The sequence below is a fragment of the Oryctolagus cuniculus genome, chromosome 14 (assembly GCF_051225735.1).
Source record: "Oryctolagus cuniculus isolate XC-2025 breed Fujian yellow rabbit chromosome 14, ASM5122573v1, whole genome shotgun sequence".
NCBI lineage: Eukaryota > Metazoa > Chordata > Mammalia > Lagomorpha > Leporidae > Oryctolagus > Oryctolagus cuniculus.
In genome coordinates, this window is record NC_142880.1 from 2,902,847 (window position 1) to 2,922,288 (window position 19,442).

The window sequence follows — 19,442 nt, forward strand, 5'->3', positions numbered from 1 at the left end:
CACTGCCCTCCTACACACACACACACACACACACACACACACACACACACACCAGGTTCAAATGGAAGAGACAAGTGAGGAGAAGGCACTCCCAAATCCAGCATTATTACCCAAGTGACAACGGAGGAGGCAGTAAAAGTGCGATGGAAATGGCCTCGATGGCTTCAAGACACAGGGAGAAAGAGAAATGGGGTTAGAGTGAAGGGTGAAGCTTCCACAAGCCGGTTTAGCAGCGACCGTGCAGAGATCAAACAAAATGAAGCAATTCTTTAAGGCTGACCCTTGGGCTTCACAGGATGCAACCACAGCTCTGACCATCCAGATCAGAAAATTCTGCAGTCGACGGGAAACCTCGTCTCCGGCCTCACCCGTGCACTGGAAACCAGTCCAGACAGGCACTCACAGAGCAGAGGGAAAGCGTGCGTCCTGAGACACAGTGCCTGCCCTGAGCTGCTGATGGCAGAGGAGGGGCGGTGGGGGGCAGAGGATGCCATGTGCAGCCACTTAGCCCCAGCGCAAGCCAGCCTGCCGCACACCAGGAGGTCAGCATCTTGGGGTGCTCCCAGCCCTGCAGTCTCTGTCCTGGGATAGCCCCTCGCAGGGGTGTCTCTGCTGCCCAGAGCACTTGCATAAATGCAACTCCAGACCACACTCAGGCACCTACATCCTGACCCAGGCCCCTGCACTCCTGACCCAGGCCCCTGCACTCCTGACCCAGGCCCCTACACTCCTCACCCAGGCCCCTGCACTCCTCACCCAGGCCCTGCACTCCTCACCCAGGCCCCTACACTCCTCACCCAGGCCCCTGCACTCCTCACCCAGGCCCTGCACTCCTCACCCAGGCCCCTACACTCCTCACCCAGGCCCCTGCACTCCTCACCCAGACCCTGCACTCCCACACCCAGGCCCTGTACTCCCACACCCAGGCCCTGCACTCCCACACCCAGGCCCTGTACTCCCACACCCAGGCCCTGCACTCCTCACCCAGACCCTGCACTCCTCACCCAGACCCTGCACTCCTCACCCAGGCCCCTACACTCCTCACCCAGGCCCCTGCACTCCTCACCCAGGCCCTGCACTCCTCACCCAGGCCCTGTACTCCCACACCCAGGCCCCTACACTCCTCACCCAGGCCCCTGCACTCCTCACCCAGGCCCTGCACTCCTCACCCAGGCCCTGTACTCCCACACCCAGGCCCTGTACTCCTCACCCAGGCCCTGCACTCCACACCCAGGCCCTGCACTCCTCACCCAGACCCTGTACTCCCACACCCAGGCCCTGCACTCCTCACCCAGGCCCTGCCCCAACCCCTGCCACTCTCTACCCCCCCCCCCCGCCCCCGCCTACCAAGTGTGAGATTTCAACATCCCAGCAGAGCGGACACTGGCAGTGGTTAGGACAGTAGGCAGGAGTTGAGCCATTTACAAAAACACCATGAAAAGCTGACCCTGGCCCAGCCGCGGGCACATAACACTCATAAAGTTAGTACAGCGAATTCTTGGCAGGATTCTGTACGTGGGAGCCCTGTTCTGGGGACTTTACCTTCCTCTTAGCTCATTTCCTGCTGCCGGTAACTTTGAACCGGCCAAGCTCCAAGGCAGGCAAGGCCAGGCTCTGGGCCAAGACCCCACCACCCTGGACCACGTCGGGAACAGCCCACACCGCGGGCTCCCTGTGTGAAGATGTGTGAAAGCCCGGGCAGCCGTCACCTCCTCCACATGCGGGTCCTACTTCTGAGTCCATAGCCTGGTCGCTGTTTTCTTGTCAAACATTGATTGGTTGATGTGAAAGGCAGAGCGATGTGAGATTGGGAGAGAGAGTGCTGCCATCCACTGGTTCCTTCATCAAACGCCCACAACAGCCAGGGCTGGACCGGGCAGAAGCCAGGAGCCTGGAACTCAATCCAAGTCTCTGTGTACCAGGTGGCAGGGGCCCAAGCTCACTGCCTTCCCAGGCGATTCAGAGGGGAGCTGGATCAGAAGCGGATTGGCCAGCCTGCACTGCGGCTCACTAGGCTAATGCTCCGCCTTGCGGCGCCGGCACGCCGGATTCTGTCCCGGTTGCCCCTCTTCCAGGCCAGCTCTCTGCTGTGGCCAGGGAGTGCAGTGGAGGATGGCCCAAGTGCTTGGGCCCTGCACCCCATGGGAGACCAGGAGAAGCACCTGACTCCTGCCATCGGATCAGCGCGGTGCACCGGCCGCAGCGCACCAGCCGTGGCGGCCATTGGAGGGTGAACCAATGGCAAAAGGAAGACCTTTCTCTCTGTCTCTCTCTCTCACTGTCCACTCTGCCTGTAAAAAAAAAAAAAAAAAAAAAAAAAAAAAAAAAAAAAAAAAAAGAAGAAGAAGAAGAAGTGGATTGGCCAATATGGGACCCAGCACCACAAGTGGTGGCTTAACCCCCTGCGCCACAAGGCCAGTCCCTGTCCTGGTCACTTTAGGTTTTGGAACTGGCCTCAGGGCCAGGCTGGTCCTGGTCTCGCTGGGCCACTCCCACAGCTCAGATCCCCACAATGCGGCCTGGACGCGCACCTCCGCTCTGCGTGAGCTTAGGTTCTACAAAGCACCGCATCCAAACCTCTCCCCCGCCCCACTCCCTGGTCACCGGGCGTCACCCTTGGGAGCCTTCTACCCTTACACGAGGGACTTGGTTCTTTGTTCTTTCCTACATAGCTGCAAATAATTCAACACAGCACCCTCCACACACCTCCTGCCATGTAATAAGGCTGATCTCCTCCGGCCACTTTTGCCCACTGCACAAGGAGAGAGGAAGTCAAGGGGCAAAGCTGATAGGGAAGAGGAAAACGAAACAGAGCACAGCACAGACAGCAGAGGCCACACAGGCTCAGCGAGGCGCTGCCTGCAGGTGCCTGGCTGGCGAGGCCTCGGGCGTGGAGGGAGAGAAGACCCGGTCACTACTCTATGCAGAGCCACCTGCCCTCCCAAGTCTGGGCCACCAGGACCCCTGAGCCTGCTCCCACCACCCCACAGGAAGTGACCTCTGCTGACGAGGGTCCTGGTTGGGTCAGGCCTCTTTGGAGGTCACTCATGTGCCCCATCTGTGACTCCTCATAGCACAGGGTTTAGAAAAACACATTCCAATGGCAACTTACTGTGGAAATAAAAATTGCTCATTTAAGGAAATCAACAAATAAAGTAAAGTCTTTTAGGTTAGTTCTCAAAATATGAGTTGGCAACGTGTGGCTACCAGTAGCACTGTGTTGAGAAAAATGGTGTGGCTTTGTCCAATCCCAACCAACAAGTGCGTGGATTGATTAGCCAGGTCTGCCACAGGTGCGGCATATGGGAGTCAGTGTGTGTAACATTTTCTGTCACCATGGAAACCATCCCATGGTTTCAGGAACTGAACTCGTGAGAACAGGAAAGGCACTGAAAGGTTACGGAAAATCCTCGAAACTCAGAGAAAAGTGTGAATGATTTCACAGCCTCCGATTTTCTTACAGAATATAAACCGGGGGGTCCCAGGGGCAGTGGGAGATGGGGTGCAAGGAGGAGAATGGGGGAGCAGGAGAGGCTCAGACCCAAGGCGCTGTGACTTTATGCCATTGCTTTCATTTTCCACGCAAGTCATTTTGCATTTTTTTAAATCTCAAATTATAGTGAAGACAGCATGGGACGTCTATGCTTTTCCAACAGGAGGCATGGGTTAGAAAAAATCAGAAATACTAATTGGGACCCTCCAATACTGCAGCTGTGACTTTCCAAGGACCAGAGGGAAGTGCCCTGGGGAGCTCCATCCGAGAGGAAACGACGCTAGGGCCCGTGCTTCCGGCATGTCTGGGGCATGCGTTTTGATCTGTACGTAGGAAAGACCGATTTCAGTTTACAATTTAGGCAATGACCCAGTGAACATGAGTTATGGCCTCCTGTCTCTCCTGGGTTTTAAGTGAACCACTATGAACTGCAAGAAAATATTAGCTCCTCGCCCGTTTTAGATGGCACACACACTTCCAGTGGCGTCTGCTTTTGCAGGTGTGACGGTCGGAAGTGACTTCAGAAGGGGTCAGTGTCATGGCACTGAGGGTTAAGCTGCACCTGCCGTGCCGGCATCCCAGATGGGCACCAGTTCAAGTCCCGGCTGCTCCACTTCTGATCCAGCTCCCTGCTAATGCACCTGGAGGGCAGTGGAAGATGACCCAAGTGCTTGGGCTCCTGCACCCGAATGAGAGATGGAGGTCTTGGCTCTCAGCTTCAGCCTGGCTCACCCTGGCTGTTGTGGCCATGTGGGGGAAGGAACCAGAAGACAGATCTCTCTTTCTCTCTTGCTTTCCTTTCTCTCTCCCTCTCTGTCACTCTGCCTTTCAAATAAATAAATATTTTCTAAAAAAGAAAGTGATTTACTAAGCCACCGGTCTGTGAGACATGTGTTCCCTCAGCATTAAAAGACACAGTCCCATGCCACCCGCTGTGCGGCTCAGCCACGGAGCGCTGTCCTGCTGGCCCTGCCCTGTGCCGATGGAAGGTGAGTGGGGGCGGCCTAGCTCAGACGGGTTCCCTACTCTGTGAGTCTGAGTACAACAAAGTAACCTACAGAAAGCGTACTGATGTCTGGGAGACAAAGGATGACATGACACAGCCCATTGCTGGAGTGGAAACTGCCCAGAACTGGATGAGAGAGAACCCAGACGGGCAAATCGGCCCGAAAAAGCCAGAAGTGAGTTTGAACACCAGGATTTGGTTATCACCAATAAAGAAAGAAAGAGCAGACACAGGAAAAACAGGCATAATTTGGTAAAATAATAATAAATAAAATACCCGGAGCAGAAGAAAACGGAGAAAAACTTCAACTTGCTGTGGACAGGCAGGGACAGAGCAGTGTGCACACAGCAAAAGCCACGCGCGGCCACGCTCCCGCGGGAGCCTCCCCGGGGGCTGCCCAGGCCCAGCCCCCCCCCCAGCCATGCTTCCTCGCCCCTCTGACAAAGGTGCCAGGCTCACCGGCGGCATTGACCAGGCGCTTTGCTCTCACGGAGCCCTGAGGCGTGTCCACATCCCACGTGCCGTCCGACCTGGGTGCCAGCGAGGTCACCGGGGCAGGGTACTTCAACAGGGCTCCGTACTTCCTGGCGCCGGCGGCCAGGGCCATGGTGAGCGAGTACGGGTCAATGTGGCCGTCCCCGGGGTTGTAGAGCCCAGCGAGAACCTGCACCGGTCAGAGAGAGCCAGTGTCACAGCGGGCGTGCGCATGCCCAGTGCAGACAGGCTGTCATCCGCAGTGTAGACCAGCCTGTCTTCCCCAGTGTAACACAGCACATCACCTCCCAGTGTAGACCAGCCTGTCATCCCCCAGTGTAGACCAGCCTGTCGTCCCCCAGTGTAGACATAGCCTGTCATCCCCCAGTGCAGACACAGCCTGTCGTCCCCCAGTGCAGACACAGCCTGTTGTCCCCCAGTGTAGACCAGCCTGTCGTCCCCAGTGTAACACAGCACATCACCTCCCAGTGCAGACCAGCCTGTCGGCCCCCAGTGCAGACACAGCCTGTCATCCCCCAGTGTAGACCAGCCTGTCGTCCCCAGTGTAACACAGCACATCACCTCCCAGAGCAGACACAGCCTGTCATCCCCCAGTGTAGACACAGCCTGTCATCCCCCAGTGTAGACCAGCCTGTCGTCCCCAGTATAACACAGCACATCACCTCCCAGTGTAGACCAGCCTGTCGGCCCCCAGTGTAGACCAGCCTGTCATTCCCCAGTGTAGACCAGCCTGTCGTCCCCAGTGTAACACAGCACATCACCTCCCAGTGTAGACACAGCCTGTCGGCCCCCAGTGCAGACACAGCCTGTCATCCTGCAGTGTAGACACAGCCTGTCGTCCCCCAGTGCAGACACAGCCTGTCATCCTGCAGTGTAGACCAGCCTGTTGTCCCCTAGTGCAGACACAGCCTGTCATCCCCTAGTGTAGACACAGCTGTCATCCCTAAGTGTAGACACAGCATATTGCCTCCCAGTGTAGACTAGCCTGTCATCCTGCAGTGTAGACCAGCCTGTCGTCCCCCAGTGTAACACAGCACATCACCTCCCAGTGTAGACACAGCCTGTCGTCCCCCAGTGCAGACACAGCTGTTGTCCCAAAGTGTAGACACAGCACGTCGCCTCCCAGTGTAGACCAGCCTGTCATCCCGCAGTGTAGACCAGCCTGTCATCCCCCAGTGTAACACAGCACATCACCTCCCAGTGTAGACACAGCCTGTCGTCCCCCAATGTAGACACAGCCTGTCGTCCCCCAGTGTAGACACAGCTGTCACCAGACACTTAGTGATGCTCGACTGTGTCACCCCCACCCCAGCATTGATGGATCAGATGCGAGCCGCATCTATACCATGAGCGACGTCCCACTCTCCCTCCCCTCACACCATGAGTGATGCCTCCCCCTCCCTCCCCCAACAGCAGTGGGACTCACACGCCACAAAGGACACAGACCTGCTCCCAAGCTTCTTGGTGGCCAGTGGTTCTACCTGGGAACTAGAACTACTACCACCTCGGCTCCAGGGCGTCCCACGGCAGCTGCCACAGCCAGCTTGGTTGTTACCTTTTTTTTTTTTTTTTTTTTTTTTTTTTTTTTTTTTTTTGACAGGCAGAGTGGACAGTGAGAGAGAGAGACAGAGAGAAAGGTCTTCCTTTGCCGTTGGTTCACCCTCCAATGGCCGCCGCGGCTGGCGCACCGCGCTGATCCGATGGCAGGAGCCAGGAGCCAGGTGCTTTTCCTGGTCTCCCATGGGGTGCAGGGCCCAAGCACCTGGGCCATCCTCCACTGCACTCCCTGGCCACAGCAGAGAGCTGGCCTGGAAGAGGGGCCACCGGGACAGAATCTGGCGCCCCAACCGGGACTAGAACCCGGTGTGCCGGCGCCGCTAGGCGGAGGATTAGCCTAGTGAGCCGCGGCGCCGGCCTGGTTGTTACTTTTTAAACATGGGTTTACTTGAAAGTCAAAGTCACAGAGAGAGGGGGAGAGACAGAAAGACAGAGAGAGGTCTTCCACCCGCCGGCTCACTGCCCAGATGGCTGCAATGCCGAGGTGGCCCAGGAGCAGGGTCCCAAGTACTCGGGTCACCCTCGGCTGCCTTCCCCAGGCCATTAGCAGCGCCAGGACACGCACCACTGCCGATATGGGGATGCCGGCATTGCAGACAGCCGCTTTCCCCCATACCACAATGCCAGTCCCTCACAAACCACTAAAAAGACAATGGGCACGTGCCCTGTACACCTTCCTTGTCTCTTTCTCTATCCCGCTGTCTGGAATGCGAATGTGATAGCTGGAGCTCTGGCAGCCATCTTGGAGGAAGAACAGAAAAGTCACACTCTAGAAATGACAGAGTGACCACCTGGGAGGGGGCCGAGTCCCTGCATTCCTCGTTATGAAAGCCACCATTCACAGTCTTGGACTGCCCAAACAGAACTAGGAATTTGCCTTGTTTGCTTTGTTTGGGAGGGGGGAGGCAGGGCAGGGGGAGAGAAAGGGAGAGAGGTCCTCCAGCCACTGGTCTATTTCCCACCTGCCTGAGGCCAGGAGCCTGGAACACGAGCCAGGGCTTCTGTGGGTGGCAGGGACCCACCTGCTGCTTTCTGTGGTGGGCACCAGCGGGGAGCTGGCGCAGAAGCAGAGTGGGAGCTTGAACCCAGGCGCTCCCGTGTGGGATACGGGCTTCCCAAGGGCTGTCGAAACCACAGCACCACAATGCCCGCCCCTGAACTCCTACCTTGTTTAAGCCCTATGATTCTGGTTTCTGAAAGCAAACTTAATCCCGACGCCCCAACTAGTTACATTGAACGGTGTAATCTGTGAAATCCACACGGTAAACACGAGGGCTTTTTTAAGTTCATGTAAAATCGAATTACAAAGTTTATCTTGCGACAAAATCTTTGAAATCCATGTCCATGAGGGCTCCTCAAAAGATTCACGGGAATGCCTATTAGGAAAACCCGTGCATGGATTTCAGACTTTTTCACACCCAAGTGAGCTTACTTCTCACGTCATTGTTCTGTGATCAGGAAAAACAACTTCCCGGGACTCAATCGTCCCACACCCAATGCCGGAACATCGGTGTTGTGTTAGGGCTCCAGGCCAGGCACTGCCGGAAAAACAAAGAACAGAGCGCAGAGGACACGCCGGCCGCGTGAGACAGGGCAATGTTCTCATTAGGCTCATCTGTTCCCCAAGTCTCCCGGGCGCCATGGGGCAGCAAGGGGCTTCCGGCCAGGGCTCCTGCACCTCTGACAACGCTGCCTGCTCTGTGGGTTTCCGCCTCCTCCTGCTGCCGTCTCATGGCCCGGCGTCACCCCAGCCCTGGTTCCTGGGACGCCCGCCCTCTGCCTATGGACAGCTCCCTCTGCTGCGCTCTGTGGGGTCTGCACTTCCGTGTTCCCGGGGCACCCCCATCTTTCTGTTCTGCCTGCCCTGCCGTTCAGGGAGAGGTCGGCCCGAGGGACGAGCTGAGAGACGCTCTCTTCTGTTTTCGGAAGGGCTTGTGACGAGCTGTACGACTCCTTCACGCAGGGTCTGGTGCCGTAACGGCCAGAGTCAGGGTTTGCTTGCTGCTTCCATCGTTTTACTGCTGCAGCAAACAACCCTGGCCCAGACCAAGCGTGCAGAGCTCCGCGATGGCACTCAGTGGCCACCAGCAGCGAACGTAAGCTTCTGCCCCCCACCAGCCCCACCTGGGGCATGCGGGCCAGGTGTGCACTGTGGAGCCGAGAGCCCGGGTTCAAGTCTCTGCTCCAGCTCTCTCCACGCAGTGAACCAGGGCTGCTATGCAAACTGTCTACACTGCGGTTTCCCATGTAGGAACCGTTCACGCCCCTCCTATTATTGTGAGGAGTAAATGAGATCACACACAGGGCTTAGCGCAGGACCTGGTACCTGGACAGCAGCTGCAGCAAGTGTAGGTGGCGGCTGTTATTATTCAAAAGGGATCATCACCCAGCAGGGAAAAGATGCTGTATCCCCTGCCGAGCATTCTCTTGGGCAGACGGGGCTGTGAACAGGGATCCACGCCCAGCGCAGAGCGGTGAGGCGCCAGTGGTGTGTGTAGCACACTGTGGCGTGATTCTGCCCTGAGTTTTTTTTTTTTTAATTTTTTTTTTATTTTTTGACAGGCAGAGTGGACAGAGAGAGAGACAGAGAGAAAGGTCTTCCTTTTGCCGTTGGTTCACCCTCCAATGGCTGCCGTGGCCGGCGCGCTGCAGCTGGCGCACCGAGCTGATCCGAAGGCAGGAGCCAGGTGCTTCTCCTGGTCTCCCATGGGGTGCAGGGCCCAAGCACTTGGGCCATCCTCCACTGCACTCCCTGGCCACAGCAGAGAGCTGGCCTTCTACCCTGAGTTTTAAATGTGAACACGCCCTTCCTAGACATGTGCTTGTCTGGGTGACTCTCCACAATCGATGCAGAGAAACCGTTCTGTGTGGGGGCCACGGTAGCAGGAGCTTACTGAGAACGCCCCCTCGGGGCTGGGCCGCCCCCCGCAGCACCGGCACCCCCTAGCTCCAGTTCCAGTCCCCGCTACTCCGCTTCCGATGCAACTCCCTGCTAACGGCCTGGGAAGGCAGCGGAGGATGGCCCGAGCGCTTGGACCTCTGCACCCCTGTGGGAGACCCAGACGGAGTTACAAAAACTTCTGGCTTCTTTGCGGCCATTTGGGGAGTGAACCATTAGATGGAATATCGTCTCGTATCTCCTCTATGTCACTTGGGCATTCAAATAAATAAATATTGCAAGGAAGGAAAGCAAGGAGGGAGGGGAGGGAGGGGAGGGAGGAGAAGGGAGGGAGGGGGAGGGAGGGGAGGAGGGAGGGAGGGGGAGGGGAAGGGAGGGGGAGGGGGGAGGGAGGGGGAGGGGAAGGGAGGGGGAGGGGGGAGGGAGGGGGAGGGGAAGGGAGGAAGGAGGAGGGAGGGAGGGGGAGGGGAAGGGAGGAAGGAGGAGGGAGGGAGGGGGAGGGGAAGGGGAGAGGGGAGGGGAGGGGAGGGGGAGGGGAGGGGAGGGGAGGAAGTTAGGGAGAAAAGAGGCTTCCTCAGTTGCCATAGATAGAAAACTTAACATTTTCACTTCGTATCTCATTTAACAGCGATGTAGTGCCCCCAAACCCCCGATCTACGCATCTGATGCTGCCATCAACACGTGAACACGGTTCTTCCATCCTTAGTTACCTTCTTGGAGTAAGGTCTGCTCACTTGAATGCAAGTGTGTGACGCGGCTGCCCCGGGAGGAATACCTTGTCCACGTTGAGCAGCGGGAACATCTCCTGGACCTTCTCGGGCCCGATCAAGTACTGCTCCGTCGCATGCCAGCCGGCGCGCGTCATCTGATACTTAAACTCATCCACCCGCACGGGCGTCGTGGCCAGCCGGATGCTGCCTGGCTGATGGAATCCCACCGCCTGCAGCAACAAGAGCCCAGAAAGGAACCATGATCTGGTTCTCCCCCGGCATGCGGACAACGCAGGTGTGCGATCCAGCAGACCCACGGTGCAGGCAGGGAGTCGCTTGCGAAGACAATGCTCTAAGTCCCTCCCACAGGCTGGGACCGGGCTGAGCCGTGCGATGCGGGTACAAGCAAAGCAAAGGCGCCGGGGTGCTCCCAGCGCACAGGTGCACACGTCAGTGTGGGACCCCGACCACAGGGGTGAGCGGCGTGTGCAGAGTGGGAGAGAGAGGGACCAAGGGTTCGAGGGGGCCCACGCTGACGAGGCAAAGTCTGAGCTGAAGTCGGCCTTCACGTGACATTCCAGGACGCCCTGAAGCTCAGGTCTCAGCCAGACCCCGCGGTGCAGGGACAACGATGCTGCCCTGGGCTAGGGAGTGAGAGGGCCTGACCCGCAGGCAAGGAAGGCTTCCTGGGGGAGGAAACCCTAGAGGAGAGGACGCCGTATTGGGATGGGATGAGGGGATGTTGTTTCAGCCAGAGGAGGCAGCAAAACAAACCCAGAAAACTGGGCTGAGTGAGCCAGCACACTCCATAACTGGGCGTCGTTGAGGACAGCTGCATGAGGCAAGAGAAAACGCTGGCGAGGCAGGCAGGGGTCAGCAGACCTGCGGCCTCGGGCCCACAGACCTGGGCCATCGGGTGGTGCTGGGCGTGGACACCCCCAGAGCACTCGGCAGGCTCCATCCTGGCCTGTGAGCGTGCAGAGGGGAGCAGGTGCGGGCGCAGGCCTCAGGAGGACAGAAGGAAGCGGGCTGGGCTCTGAGCGGTGCTGTCTCCGGGCCGCGGGACTATGTGGCGCCCTCCCTCTCACATCCTTGGCCACGCACCTGCCGGAAAGCTCCGGCTCCTGGGTTCTGGGGAGGGCGGCTGGCAAAAGGTGCGTTCAAAAGCTACTTTGTATCCTTTCATCACGTAAATAATCAAGAACAGCTAATGAGATGGAGAAGTTACATGATTTTAAAGCAAACCCCAGGGGTTGTTAACGTCTCCCCCTGTTTCTGTACCACATTCAACGCCTTGTGTGCTGCCGACGTCACTCCACAGGTGTCAACCCCGCCGGAAATCTCACTCGCTTGCTGTAGACCCATCGCAACCCGCAAACGGTTTTGTGTCAAATGCATTTACCTGCCCCGTCTCTTCTTCCAGTTTCTCGTACAGTTTGATGCTGTCATAATGTATTTTCTTGAGATTTATTCCAGGATGGAAGTACGTCGTCAACCCCGCCTTGAAAGAGAGAAGAAGAGGACATATTGAAAAAAAAATCGGCATTCTCAGGACGCTCACTGCCAGACCACTGCACAGCGCAGGAGAGGGCTGTGTGGCCATCGAGACCGGGACGTTCAGATGGAAGGCTTGGGAACAGGAAGTTGGTAGGAAATGGAATTAAAAGATAAATTTATTTTAGTACAAAAAATGTGGCATCCACTATAGTTTTTACATAATATTCATTTTCCATGAACTTTGTACAGACTTCTCATATGCACGGATTTCAGATTTTGGTTTGTTGCGCAAAAATAAGCTCATCTTTTAATTCCATTTCCACACACTGCGTGAAGTCCCTGGTGCACGCTCTCAGGCAGCGTAAGTGGGGATGGCCCCTGGACTAGAAACCTGCGTGTGCGTAGCCGCAAAACTGAAGGACCCCGGCCAGCAAAGGGGTCTCCCCGACCCAACTCCCCCTCTCCCTCGGATGGAGCCGCCCCCTCGTTCCTTCTCTGAAGTTGCAGACTCCAAGCAGGAGAAAACTCATGCTGGGACCCTGGTGAGGAGGCACCCTGGAGCTCACCCTGCTGGATGAGCACACACGTGGTACCTGCCCACAGGGACGAACTGCTGGCGGGGAATATGTGAACATCAGCCACGCCTGAGCCACCTGTGCCAGCTCCTGTCTACACCACAAACTCTCAGTAACTGCATGAAGCCAGTCCTCTGCTGTTCCCGTGTCTGGGGCCTCATTGTGCAGCCACTTCTGTGTGGGCATGGCCCCTGCACTCACAGAGGGCTCAGGGTGGGCTCTGGGCACACCTGCCCCTCTCCCTTCTCAGACTGTGCTGTCCAGTGCGTGCGTGGACAGCTCTGTTGAACAGCAGGGACTCCGGCCCTCGGGCACTGCCGAGTGGACCTCACTCTGCTTCGAAGCATCTCCTGTCAGCTGAGAGAACCCAGCCACCGCTGCCTGCTGCCCCTCTTCAAGATCGCAGAGCTTGGCGCCTGGATGCAACTGGACCACCAGGAAGCCCAGCTGTCTACACTGCATGGTCCGCTTCTTCCTGCCCAGGAGCAGGAGATCAGTGCCCTTCCAGGTGAGGGTCCCGTGGTTCACTGCCGTAGCACTGTCGTTCCAGACTGCCGGCCTTGTTTCAGGGGCACATTCTCGTGCAAGCTCACGGTCAGGGAAGTCAGTATCCACGGCTGGACAGCAGCCGCATCTCTGTCCAACGCCCCATGCCACCTGCTCCACCTCGCTGCCAGGACAGAGTGCGATACGGGCTCTGGTTCCTTCGGCACAACAGTTAAATCCCAAGCATTGGCTTTTGCCTGTTCATCTGTCTTTAAAACTTGGGGCTGTGCATTTCAGCCCTCCGATTCAAATGGTTTGAAAGCCACACCTTGTACTGCATCCACTGCTGAGTTAAGAGCCAGCCTTGTGACTCGGGCTGTGAAGAAGGTGCCACGTCTTTCTCCCCGTGACTTCACCAAGGACACACTGAACGGGAAGTTCAAGAACAGAGAACCCATTGCTCTGACCTCCAGGATTCTGCATTTGTCCTGGAGTCACGACACGTTAATACGTGCAGTAATTAAATCCAGGGTTCCTGGTGACAGGCGGGCATTGTGACCCATGGTTAGGACCCCTGTGCCCCACACCTCGCTCAGGCTGCTGACTCCTGTTACTGCAGACCCTGGGAGGCAGCTGGCCATGGCTCAAGTGATTGGGTTCCTGCAGCCCATGGGGAGAGCAGGAAGGAGCTCCTGGCTCCTGGTTGCAGCCTGGCCCAGCCCTGGCCTCGACAGGCGTTTGGGGAGAAGCCAGCAGATGAGAGCTCTGTCTGTCCCTCCTGTTCCTCTGCCTCTTAGACACATTTATCTGTTTTCAAGGCACATGATTAAGCGACAGACCCTGCAGTGCAAGGTAAAACTATGGGAACCCCGGGAAGAGTAGCCGTAGGTGGGGAGGGTTGCAGAAGCCTTTGGGGCAGGGGGCTTAGCTCTGGTGTGAATACAGACAATGGAGGGGAAGGCGATACAGGGACACCCACCAAGAATGACAGCCCTTGGAAAATGAGGGATTGGTGAGGAATAAATCGGTGAGGGCAAGGGAAAGCTGTCGGGGCTCAGGACGATGTCCCCTCTCTGCTTCAGCACCCTCTGCACCTCCAGAGACCCCGGAATGGCTGCACCCACCCTGCACCCTAGGGCTCCTGGTGTTCAGCCCACACTCACACCCCCAAAAGTTCAGCACAGCCACTGGAACACGGATATCCACTGTTCACCCGCAACATGCCAATCAAGACATACTCCCCTACCCAGAGAGACCAGAAAACACACAGAACCAGCTCGAGATGGGAGCCGCTACTCCTCACCCACACCCGGGATCCTGATGACCTCTGACCACAGCGCCCGTCCTGTCCCTGTCCCCTGTCACCGAGCAGTGGGGAGCAGCGGGTCTCTGCATTTTAACGTCAGGGGACACATCCCAGAGAAACGCCTCACTAGGAAACACCTGCTAGCCATCTCTCACGGACAGACGCATCTCCCTCCGTGACCCCACGCTACTGCAGCCACAAGACACAACAGCACTGGCCACACTCCTGACGCAGGAGGACCACCCCTGGACACCCGCCCTCAGGCCTTCACCACGCCCCAGGGGCTGCCTGGAGGGCCTGCGCCCCCCCGCCCCTGCTCCGTGCACCCCAGAGCCCTGCTGCCAGCGCTGAGACTTGAAGCTGCGTTTCTGCACCCATCTGGCAGCACCTGTGCACGCCTTGTGCAGGCACGGAGGATGGCGACAGGAGGGACACGGGCACCCTGCACCTCGCTCAGGTCGGCCCCAGAATCCCACCCAGTGCACCCACGCGCCGACTGCATCCACACAGCGGCCATGAAGCTCCCCCTCCTTGGGTCCCCTGGTAACTACAAACAGGAGCTGCAGCATTGTCTTCCAGCTCACAGCAGCTCCCTCGTCCTGCACCTGCCCAGGGCAGCGGCCCCGGGAGCCCGCGCTCCACACCGCTCCTCTGTCCACTGCACGCGGCATGCCAGTGCCTGGTGCACCAGGCAGCCCTGGCAGAGTTCAGCGGAGCCTGGGCACCCGTGGGCTCATTCTTATGTCTTGTGGAGGCCAAGTTTGCCTCACAGCAGGAATCTAGCTTCACAAGTGAATAAAAAATCCAATTAGCGCCAAACACAGGCGAGGGAGTCAGCCAGGGCACCTCCACAGTTTGTGGACAAAATGAATTAAAAGTAAGTTTATTTTGCTACAAATTTTGAAATCCATGTACATGATTCAAAAAGTTCACGAGGAATGCCAATTACAAGGAAGTGACACATGGGTCATCAGACCACACAAGAATAAAACCTGCCAATGCCACTTCTCACCACCTTTTGGAAGAGCCTGGCAGATCACGGCTCTGGGCTAATACTCAGGATCGCTCAGGCAGTGGCCTCTGATGCACTGAACACATGTCCTGTGTTCGTCACGCGTGCCCAGATCAACTCAGCTTCAAGCACCACCACTAGTCCCACTTCACACTTGAGGAAATGCCAGCCTAGGGAACTTGCTGAAGTCACGGGTTGGGAAATGGTCTGCAAGGCCAGGACTGGAACCCAGAAGGCACCAATCAAAACCAACACCGTGCCCTGGCACGGTGGCCTAGGGGTAAAGCCGCTGCCTGCTGTGCCGGCATCCCATATAGGCTCCGGTTCGAGTTCCAGTTGCTCCACTTCCCATCCAGCTCTCTGCTGTGGCCTGGGAAAACAGTAGAAGATGACCCGGGCCCTTGGGCCCCTGCACCTGCATGGGAGACCCGGAAGAAGCTCCTGGCTCCGGATTGGTGCAGCAGCTCCAACCATTGCAGCCAATTGGGGAGTGAACCATGGAATGGAAGACCTCTCTCTCTCTCTCTCTCTCTCTCTCTGCCTCTGCCTCTCCTCTCTCAGTGTAACTCTGACTTTTGAATAAATAAATAAATCTTTAAAAAAAAAAAAAAACCAACACAGCGACACTAACCGAACCGCAGCCGCAGTTCCCACTCTGCTGAAACGGCGCTCGCTGGGAAGGACTCACAGGGAACCAGCGCCCAGGGAGCTGTGCTCCGGAGCCCGCGGGTGGGAGGCTGGGCGGGGGGCGGGGCGTGCTTACTGCGTGCTAGGTGAATCCTGGGTTGGGGGCGGGGCTTGCCTACTGCGTGCCAGGTGGACCTGGGCTGGGGGCGGGGCTTGCCTACTGCGTGCCAGGTGGACCTGGGCTGGGGCGGGGCGTGCTTACTGCGTGCCAGGTGGATCCGGCCGTGAGCTCCGACTTTTCCAGCAGGACCACGTCTCTCATGCCCGCCTTGGCCAGGTGGTAGGCCAGGCTCACGCCCACACAGCCCCCTCCGATGATCACTATTTCCGCTCTGTCCTTCCATGTCGTGTCTGGTTTTTCCTCCCTGGAAGACATTTAGGTCTTAAACGAGGACTTGGCTGGGCTGCGGCGGCTGTAGCTTTGGTCCGAATGGTGTGCTTCCATTACCCATTTCTCTAGTACTGAACACCTGGTGACTGTGAGATTTGCCGATTTAGCAGTTTGCAACACGTGAACCGACGCGGGCAATCCGGCTATGGGGGCGGCGGGGGTGGGGATGGGTCCCATTCCATTTACTGATTCTGGTCCACTGTAAGGAACCAACACAGCTAAAGAAATGAACAAGTAGCTTCTTTAGAGAGAGAGAGAGAGAGAGAGAGAGAGAAACAGAATACTTTTTCTTACTTAAAAAGAAAAACCATAATCATCCTGAAATCTAGCACCTGTAACCTAGTTCACCTCATGTCTCCAGTGCTTTCAGGCTGAAGAGAATGGAGCAGGACCTGACTTCCACCCCTGCTCCTCTGATGACAGCCAGGTGGGACCCCACTCTCACCCCTGCCCCATGCACTTGCCCCTCTGCTGACAACAGCCAGGTGGACCCCACTTTCACCCCTGCCCCGTGCACCTGCTCCTCTGTGACAGCCAGGTGGGACCCCACTCTCACCCCTGCCCCATGCACCTGCCCCTCTGCTGACAGCCAGGTGGGACCCCACTCTCACCCCTGCCCCGTGCACCTGCCCCTCTGCTGACAGCCAGGTGGGACCCCACTCTCACCCCTGCCCCGTGCACCTGCCCCTCTGCTGACAGCCAGGTGGGACCCCACTCTCACCCCCGCGCCGTGCACCTGCCCCTCTGCTGACAGCCAGGTGGGACCCAATCTCACCCCTGCCCCGTGCACCTGCCCCTCTGCTGACGACAGCCAGGTGGGACCCCACTCTCTCCCCCGCCCCGTGCACCTGCCCCTCTGACGACAGCCAGGTGGGACCCCACTCTCACCCCTGCCCCGTGCACCTGCTCCTCTGTGACAGCCTGGTGTACCCCACTCTCACCCCTGCCCCATGCACCTGCTGCTCTGCTTACAGCCAGGTGGGACCCCACTCTCACCCCTGCCCCAAGCACCTGCCCCTCTGCTGACAGCCAGGTGGGACCCCACTCTCACCCCTGCCCCGTGCACCTGCCCCTCTGAAGACAGCCAGGTGGGACCCCACTCTCACCCCCGCGCCGTGCACCGGCTCCTCTGCTTACAGCCAGGTGGACCCCACTCTCACCCCTGCCCCGTGCACCTGCTCCTCTGACGATAGCCAGGTGGGACCCTACTCTCACCCTTGCCCCGTGCACCTGCTTCTCTGCTGACAGCCAGGTGGGACCCACTCTCTCCCCTGCCCCATGCACCTGCCCCTCTGCTGACAGCCAGGTGGACCGCATTCTCACCCCTGCCCCGTGCACCTGCTTCTCTGCTGACAGCCTGGTGGACCCCACTCTCACCCCTGCCCCGTGCACCTGCCCCTCTGTGACATAAAGGTGGACCCCACTCTCACCCCTGCCCCGTGCACCTGCTCCTCTGCTTACAGCCAGGTGGACCCCAGTCTCACCCCTGCCCCGTGCACCTGCTCCTCTGACGATAGCCAGGTGGGACCCCACTCTCACCCCTGCCCCGTGCACCTGCTTCTCTTCTGACAGCCAGGTGGACCCCACTCTCACACCCGCCCCGTACACCTGCTCCTCTGCTGACAGCCTGGTGGACCCCACTCTCACCCTGCCCCGTGCACCTGCCCCTCTGTGACAGCCAAGTGGACCCCACTCTCACCCCCGCCCCATGCACCTGCCCCTCTGCTGACAGCCAGGTGGGACCCAATCTCACCCCTGCCCCGTGCACCTGCCCCTCTGCTGACGACAGCCAGGTGGGACCCCACTCTCTCCCCCGCCCCGTGCACCTGCCCCTCTGACGACAGCCAGGTGGGACCCCACTCTCACCCCTGCCCCGTGCACCTGCTCCTCTGTGACAGCCTGGTGTACCCCACTCTCACCCCTGCCCCATGCACCTGCTGCTCTGCTTACAGCCAGGTGGGACCCCACTCTCACCCCTGCCCCAAGCACCTGCCCCTCTGCTGACAGCCAGGTGGGACCCCACTCTCACCCCTGCCCCGTGCACCTGCCCCTCTGAAGACAGCCAGGTGGGACCCCACTCTCACCCCCGCGCCGTGCACCGGCTCCTCTGCTTACAGCCAGGTGGACCCCACTCTCACCCCTGCCCCGTGCACCTGCTCCTCTGACGATAGCCAGGTGGGACCCTACTCTCACCCTTGCCCCGTGCACCTGCTTCTCTGCTGACAGCCAGGTGGGACCCACTCTCTCCCCTGCCCCATGCACCTGCCCCTCTGCTGACAGCCAGGTGGACCGCATTCTCACCCCTGCCCCGTGCACCTGCTTCTCTGCTGACAGCCTGGTGGACCCCACTCTCACCCCTGCCCCGTGCACCTGCCCCTCTGTGACATAAAGGTGGACCCCACTCTCACCCCTGCCCCGTGCACCTGCTCCTCTGACGATAGCCAGGTGGGACCCCACTCTCACCCCTGCCCCATGCACCTGCTTCTCTGTGACAGCCAGGTGGGACCCCACTCTCACCCCCGCCCCATACGCCTGCCCCTCTGTGACAGCCATGTGGGACCCCACTCTCATCCCCGCCCCGTGCACCTGCCCCTCTGCTGACAGCCAGGTGGACCCCACTCTCACCCCTGCCCCGTGCACCTGCCCCTCTGCTGACAGCCTGGTGGACCCCACTCTCACCCCCGCCCCGTACACCTGCTCCTCTGCTGACAGCCAGGTGGGACCCCATTCTCACCCCTGCCCCCTGCACCTGCCCCTCTGCTGACAGCCAGGTGGGACCCCACTCTCACCCCCGCCCCCTGCACCGGCTCCTCTGCTGACAGCCAGGTGGGACCCCACTCTCACCCCTGCCCCGTGCACCTGCCCCTCTGCTGACAGCCAGGTGGACCCCACTCTCACCCCTGCCCCATGCACCTGCCCCTCTGCTGACAGCCAGATGGACCAAACTCTCACCCCTGCCCCGTACACCTGCCCCTCTGCTGACAGCCAGGTGGACCCCACTCTCACCCCCGCCCCGTACACCTGCTCCTCTGCTTACAGCCAGGTGGGACCCCACTCTCACCCCTGCCCCGTGCACCTGCCCCTCTGCTGACGACAGCCAGGTGGGACCCCACTCTCACCCCCGCCCCCTGCACCGGCTCCTCTGCTTACAGCCAGGTGGACCCCACTCTCAGCCCTGCCCCGTGCACCTGCCCCTCTCCTGACAGCCAGGTGGGACCCCACTCTCACCCCCGCCACGTTTACCTGCCCCTCTGCTGACAGCCAGGTGGGACCCCACTCTCACCCCCGCCCCGTGCACCTGCCCCTGTGTGACTGCACAGCTGTCTTC

At 58.9% G+C, this 19,442-nt stretch overlaps 1 protein-coding gene across 1 annotated transcript in view; it reads right to left on the reverse strand.

Annotated features, from left to right (window-relative positions):
* Window positions 1-19,442, reverse strand: part of DMGDH (dimethylglycine dehydrogenase) — a 62,372-nt gene that overhangs the window by 39,567 nt on the left and 3,363 nt on the right. Inside the window, exons 2-5 of the mRNA XM_070056319.2 lie at window positions 15,926-16,088; window positions 11,563-11,661; window positions 10,226-10,390; window positions 4,959-5,163 (exon numbers count right to left, since the gene is read on the reverse strand). Of these exons, the coding sequence (XP_069912420.2) occupies window positions 4,959-5,163; window positions 10,226-10,390; window positions 11,563-11,661; window positions 15,926-16,088 (632 nt within the window). The remainder of the gene's footprint in view (window positions 1-4,958; window positions 5,164-10,225; window positions 10,391-11,562; window positions 11,662-15,925; window positions 16,089-19,442) is intronic.